Here is a 7,461-nt window from a genome sequence, read left to right on the forward strand (position 1 = left end):
TGTATGTTTGTGTCATTGTATTTAGAGTATGGTATATTTAATAGAATGGTAAAAAAGTAAGGTCAGTCCCCAACCTTTGAAGGTTGAAGTTCATGTGAATTTTTTTTTTTTTTCTAGTGGAATTGCTTATGCAACAGATATGCCCCCTAAGCTAGAAGATTACTCGCGTAGAATAAGAAGATATTATTGAGAATCATTTCAACAAAAACGAAAAATTAGGCAGAAGGAAGGGCAGCAATAGCAACCCAATTATATCTATTTATTAGGAGCTTGATAGCCATGGAACTATTAACAAAACAGAGTGGCCCTTCAAGCATCAAAGAATGGATGAGGACAATCTCGTGCTTCCTCTTCTAGCTGCTACCATGGTCAATCTCCTCTTAAAATGCAGAAGGTCCATGGGGCAAGCATTCTCTCTCTCTCTCTCACACGCACACTTTTCTTACACCTGATTTCTCGTGTAACATGATATTTCTCTATACTGCACAAATATATATATAAAAAGAAAAAGGAAATCTCGCAGTCTTGATTCATTGCCGTAATAATAATCTTCCTGAGTTAGGAAGAACTCCAAAGTTACCTCCTAGAAAGAGGCACTCCACAAAGCATTCTCACCTTCTCCACACCTCCTATGTACCTCTTTAATCCTTTCAGCAGACCTGCAAATTCCACTGCAACTCCAATCAAATGAAGCAACACAAATGTTGCCTGCCTGTGCCTTCCATTCACAATCTGCAAGAGTAACCAACTTGATAATTTGAAAATGTTCACAGCTAAAACTTCATAAACAGACCAAACAGATAATAGTAAAGGACAAACTCCAGTGCACAAGGCACCCTGACTTGAGAGGGTACAGGTGAGGATCGAAGGCTCACTCTCAGCAAACAGATAATGATATGATCACATAAATCATTTAAAGGGGTCAATATAATATATATATATATATATATATAGGGCTTAACATTTCTGCAGCAGCCGTAGATAGTGTTATCTACAGCTGACACAGAAAAGTGGGCCCCACGGCTTCTTAAAAAAAAAAAAAAAAAAAAAACTCAGGATCCGTTGCCGTATCCTAGGATTCGGACGTGTATCCTTGCTTGCTGTAGGTACAGCAGCTGCAGAAATCATTTTGCCATATATATATATATATATAGAAAAAATATTCACCTGGAGGAGTGCCACAACAAAGTCTTCGGTCATCTATATGCTCCGCATCAAGTCCAATAAACCAAGATCCAAGTGACACATCCTCATTGGCATACTTGTGAAGAACATTCCTGAGACAAACATATATACACAGGAAGAGGGCACCATATTAGCACCCTTTAATCCATTGATTTGATTCAATTTTTAAATTATTCTTTTTCCCCCTCATAAGTGAGATGAAGTAGGACTTACTGGTTAATTGATATGTATGCTGCCAGATCGTTTGAAATGGCATACAACTGTCCTGTGGCGTGACGGAAGTACTTGTTTCCAGACTCACCAAACTTCCAATGCTCAGGTTCATGGTACCTTACCCCTCTGTGCAACCAAGTAGGGAGGTAAGAAGCTAAAGTCAAAGAGTTTAAACTTTTCGATTCAATAAAAACAAAGATCAAAGAAAAATATCTCCCACTTTTGAGATAGGACGGGTCCAGATTTCATGCATCCAATGTATATCCGTGGTTTTGATCGGTGTCTAACTAGAGTTTCTCCCAGTGTTGCTGAAACAGAATAAATAGGATACTAAGACAAAAAGCACATACAAAAACAACATCATGCATCCTTACTATGCAAACATAAACTCATGTCTAGCATTTGGTACAGATCTGTACCAAATGCTTATAAGGGAGTATTTATATTATTATATTGTTCGCAAGTGAACAACATGTTCAAGAGCTCAAATGCTTCAGTTAATTACAAAATGCCAACATCCTCATCATTTTATATATACAGTTAAAGGTTATCAGAGTTTTTAAAACTTTCAATACCTATATTTACATGAACATCATCATCAACTTTGACATAGAAGTCAGCATCCCATAAGTTCACAGCAGCGGCAAAATATGTCTTTGTCTTTGCTGACAATTCGAGGTATCCTTCCACATGATTCTGCAGAAACAAAGAATCAAAACCTGAAAACCTTTTGCATTTTTCTTTTTCCCTCCAAAACCTATGACATTGTCTAGGGAAGCAGCAACAAAACAAAAAATATCATATAAGTCAAATTACCAGCCGCAAGAAATCTCCATGCTTTCTATCTTCTGCTTCAATAGCTCTGTCTAGGATACCCCCTGATGTAGCACTAGATAAAGGAGAAAAAACCAGATAAAGTTTACAATTCGTCCAGTATATTTTTGAGTAATGACTGATAAATTGATGGATATGTGTGCAATAACACTCTCAATGACAATATTTTACGGGAACTAGCAAACAAGAACTCAGAAGACTAAAATACAGCTTGAAGACATGGAGATCTAATTAATGTAGTCTTTTATTAAAGCATGTTGAACTGGGATTGAAACAAATTCATGATAAAGTCGCCAATTATGCAACAAAATCATTGAAAGAAAGATGAGATTGCTACCTGTGTCCAATTACAAAACGGATGATAATGCCCTTTTCTTCCTCTAGCTTCTTTCTTTTCTCACCTATTTTCCATGTTATTAAAAAAACCAATCATCATAAACCATAGCCAGTGAAGTAGATAGAATAAAATAAAAACTATAGCAGAAAATATTAGGATATGGGTTCAAATTATGAACCTTGTGGCATCCAGGTGGCCCGAACTGAGTCTCTTCTTTTCCGGCTGCTAAATGCAGTATTAATACCTATGACCATTAGGTACTTTCTCTTACCCGTTGAATCGGTCATCCTTATATCTTCTGAAACAGGAGCACCACTTCGTATAGACTCCTGAGCTGCCTTTGCAGCAGCCAATTCCATCTCTAAATTGGAAATAGTCTTATCCAAAGTTCTACATTCAATAAATTCCCATAAGTTTGGCAAGCAAAATAACAAAAATAACTAGACTTGCAATAGCATGATGGCATTACATATAACTTACTGTATGGAATTATGACTCTTGAAAACTTCTCTGTAAATGTCATTAGCTTCGCCCTTCATTTCCATCTCTTGCAACTAAAAGAGAGGCCAAGAGTCGTAAAAAAAATATGGGAATTTCAGATGATAACACACACACAAAAGGTTCAAGTCTTCAAGACACACTTTCTTTGATAACTACCACATTAGATGGAAATGAAACCGATGCTTACAATTCTCGAATTACAACCCTCTGAAACTGCATTTAATTTGTCAGCTTCTGTAGCTGTTGTTCGTGAAAGACCTTTAGGTTCAGGAACAGTCCACATCCTGTTATAAACATTAACATTTCTCATCAGAAAAGTTCCACAATAATTATCTTACAAATTGCATGCCAATGTATACAACGGCTAATATGATACAATGAAATATCAATTATCAACATCAACAACACCTTTATCTCAAACTAATTGGGGTAAGTAAATCCTGAAGCACCGATAAAGTTGTTTTTTTGTGACTGAACGGTTATGAGTTCTAATTCGGAAAATAGCCTATTTGTAAATATTCAAGAGTAAGGTTGTGTATACCTCACTCTTGCTAGTCGGGGTTTAAGGGGGAGTGATTTACAATAAAGTATGCATTAAAAAAATAAAAAATTAATGCACAGCCAAATGAGTTGGACTATCCTCAAATAATAACAAGACAGATCCAAAAATAATAGAATAATCTTTTAAGGTTTTAACAATCAAAATTAGGGCCTTCAATTACATCTACCAAGGATAAAACTGTGAGTGCCAATTGACATAAACAGTAATTTCCCCTTTTCACTTGAAAATCAGCAATTAAACTTGCGGATAAATTCATAAGAGATCAATAATTAGAACTGAACCCGGAACTAAATGTTCAACAAATTGGGAGATATTGAGCAGAGGAAGAGCTGTTAGACCAGACACCAGAGTTGACTTGTCAGTAAGAGTAATCGTACAGGGTAGAGGGTAAGCATGGAATCTAAAACCAAAAATTGGTATGATTTAGAATCATCATTCATTACAATTCAGCCCAGATCTAAATCCACTTCTTCTATGAATTTTGGTGAACATAAGATAGGTGAGAAAAGTTCTACATAGGCCAGTCAATGGATTAAGCACTTGAAAACCAATCAATTAAATAATTAAATGATTAATTATAGAAAAATGAGGTGTCATAAAGATCTGAGAACACTGATTTGCACATAAAAACAACAACTTAGAAAACATTGAAATCACTAGAAGGTTAATTCAGCTTGAACTTTGTTGAAAATCCAAGAAGAAATTGTAATTCATCAATAAATAAATAAAAATGTGAAATGAATCAAAAGGAAAAAGTGATGGACCTGTTAGTGAAGAGCATGCCAGCACAGAAGCTTCCGAGGCACAGCAAAAGTGTCCATCTCTGCAATATAGCGCTTCTAGAAGAAAACTCTCCTCTGCTTTTCCAAGTCATTATTTTTCTTTTTCTCTTTTTTGTTTTCTCTTTTATCAAACTATCTTCAAAATTCGCGCTTCAACAGAGAAAACCCATATGCAAAAATGAATTTTTGAAAGCGAGGTGGTCCTTTGAAAGAAGAAGAAGAAGATTTGTGTATGTTGTGGGGAGAGATAGAATCAGAACAGAACAGAGAGATGCTCTATCTTTTTTTTCTTTTTTTTTTTAACTTGTGGTTTGTTCCTTAGCTTTATCTTATGTATGCTTTTGGTTTGGTTTGGTTTGGTTTGGTGTTTATTTCTCTGTTTCTGTCTTTGCAGGTGTGGGAAGGGTCGTTGAACAGAAGAGACTTGCTAACCAACCAGTTTTATATTTACCATAATACCCAAACCAAACTGTCTTTGTCGGCGGCATTGCAAATGGACGCTCCAATATTACAATTTTACATTTTTACATTATTTTAAATGTTTTCTATTAGCTTTTTATTGATATTCATAAATATTAATTAATATTTAAAACGAAGAAATAGACACCAAATTTTTATGAAAGCGTGTGAAATTTTAAGATAAGAAAATTTATTCTCGTAAATTATTTCTTTAATGGAAATCACTTACAGTTTCTTGTATTGCATTCATGCTTTTTTTTAGGGATGATAATCTTTAACACTAATCATTAACATATATGAATACTACATGAAAAATTTGTATTTAGATTGACTTATTTTTAAATGTATCGTATTTGTTTTAAAAATAACTGACACAAAAAATTGTGTCACATTATGTATTAACTTATAAATATTAAATTAATCCGCGTTAATATTTTTATAAGTTACTCATATAGTGATATCATGTCGTATTGTATCAATACAATAATAGTGAAAGCAACACTTAATATATATAAGTTATTTGTATTTTATCATATCGTGTTAACCTGTATAATAAGTGATATATTTGAGGTTGATGCATTATTTGTGTCAACCTATAAAATAAATGGATCATATTTATGTCAAAAAATTTCACTTATTTTTGTAAATTCATATCTTTTATATTAAATATATTCACATTCATATTAAATTCGTATAGTGTAATGTGATACGAGTGATTCATATCTCACCATAATGCATCGTCAAACCAAACCTTTTTCTCTAATCCGCCGAATATGTGCAATAAAAACTGTACTATCTCTTCTTTTGGATGGTGTTTGGTTCAAGGATTTTCCGTTGTTTTTCATCAAAGTGATTCCCACATATCTAATTGTCCATGTTTGGTTTATTGATTTCTTCAATTTTACCCATCAAAGGGAGTTGCCTAGTTATCATGTTTTGCATATAAAAAGCAACAAAATGACGGTTCCAGAAAGCATTATTGAAGGTGGTATTTGTCTTTGAAACTGGATAAGTGAAAAGTGGTACAAATGGGTGACACAATTACCTCCACATGTGAAAAGGATAATGGTCCTATAGGGTTATTTTTAAAAGGCTAATTTTGTAATTTCAATAAATTTTCCAATCAATATTTTATCTTCAACCCAACACACATTCAGGAATTTCACTCAAATTTTTCTAGTAAAATTTTGCTCAACCAAACAATTTTTTTAAAACTTTTCTATCTAATTCACTTTCCCTGCAGATTTCTAGTAATTACGTTTTTCTAATAAAAACAAATTTCACCTGAATCAAACACCCCTGCTCTTTTTGGCACCCATCAATTACAATTAGATGACTCATATAAATATTGTCTTCAAGTTGTTTAAAAGAAAGAAAAAAATACAAGATAAATTATTGTTTTATAATTTAATTAAGAGAAATATGAGTGTAAAGTTATATATGTGTCATGCTATAGATATAAAAAGATATGGGTCTCACTTTTTTATATATATGACATGACACAAAATATATCATGTAACATGACACTCATATTTTTCTTTAATTAAAGATTGGTTGGTTTTTCTTATTTTTGTCTAATTCAACTTAGTTATTTTTTTTTTAATATTCACAATGAACTAAATGGAGCTCGCGGCAAAGAGTTTCTATTTCGGCCAACAAAACTGAATTAGACTCTTCAAAGACGAAGGAGGGATGCTTAACAAGTAATGGTTATATGTATCAATCGAAAAACAAGTGTTTTTAATGGCTCCAACTCTTAATATTAGAAAGATTTTCAACCTTTAGCTCAAACTTATATGTCACGTAAGTTATCCTTAATACTAATATATTTTGTTCTAAACTTAAAAGGACATGGTTAGCTATTAGATTGTCAAATTTTGTTACTTTAAAAATTCTGAGACACATATTATATTTGGCAGTTTAAAATTAGGGATAGGTTATTCTGTCTATTTTATTTTGCCTATCTTTGTCTACCTTTCTCAACATCGTTAGATTACAATCTCATCCAACGGTGGAGATTTGCGGAATAAAATAAACTATTTTTCCTTTTCTTTCTCCTTAGTGCCTCCCAGACTCCTTTTCTCTCCTCCCCTTTCTCTTTATTGATTTGCGTAATTTATAACCTGAATTTATATTTGAATCTAAATCCATGTAATGATTAATAGTATGATAGTTCTGCTGGATAAGTATAATTAAAATTTCTTGAATCTGATATAATTGAACATGGCAAAACCACAAAATTACAAAAAAACGAAAACCATGAATAACCCTTCATTTGAATTAATCCACAATTACAGTAACGTTTCTACTTTGCTGTTGAAATTTGAAACGAATCAACTTATCTCATTTTACTTATCTTATTTTTTCATCTTGAAGTAGGGAAATGATCTTTGTTCTCTCTGTTACGCCCAACAACAGGCCTACCGAGTTCCATAACATAGGGCATCTGTGTTTATTTCTTCTTGACACTCCATTTCAATTTTTTATGTAAATGCTCATAACAATAGCTGCGCTGGATGAATTGAGAAAAAAGCTTGCACCTTTTTTTGATGCAGAAGCGTCATTGCAGAAAAAGAAAGGAGAGGAGA

General features: G+C 33.2%; 1 protein-coding gene across 2 annotated transcripts; it reads right to left on the reverse strand.

Annotated features, from left to right (window-relative positions):
• Positions 1-224: 224 nt before the first annotated feature.
• Positions 225-4,784, reverse strand: LOC133294124 (probable beta-1,3-galactosyltransferase 2). Of its 2 annotated transcripts, none has more exons than XM_061492779.1 (11): positions 4,397-4,784; positions 3,258-3,354; positions 3,050-3,114; positions 2,748-2,959; positions 2,570-2,633; positions 2,215-2,287; positions 1,974-2,094; positions 1,619-1,706; positions 1,399-1,524; positions 1,168-1,277; positions 225-732 (listed from the first exon to the last, which is right to left on the reverse strand). In XM_061492779.1, the coding sequence occupies exons 1-11, from the start codon at positions 4,504-4,506 to the stop codon at positions 584-586; spliced, it is 1,215 nt and encodes a 404-aa protein (XP_061348763.1). In that variant the 5' UTR covers positions 4,507-4,784; the 3' UTR covers positions 225-583. The 2 variants fall into 2 exon arrangements, with proteins under 2 accessions (XP_061348763.1, XP_061348762.1); XM_061492778.1 differs by having other exon boundaries at positions 3,050-3,123.
• Positions 4,785-7,461: the final 2,677 nt, after the last annotated feature.

This window comes from Gastrolobium bilobum, unplaced genomic scaffold (assembly GCF_033153095.1).
Source record: "Gastrolobium bilobum isolate Gb01-03AN ecotype WA unplaced genomic scaffold, APGP_CSIRO_Gbil_v1 utg20853, whole genome shotgun sequence".
In the NCBI taxonomy this organism is placed as follows: Eukaryota; Viridiplantae; Streptophyta; class Magnoliopsida; order Fabales; family Fabaceae; genus Gastrolobium; species Gastrolobium bilobum.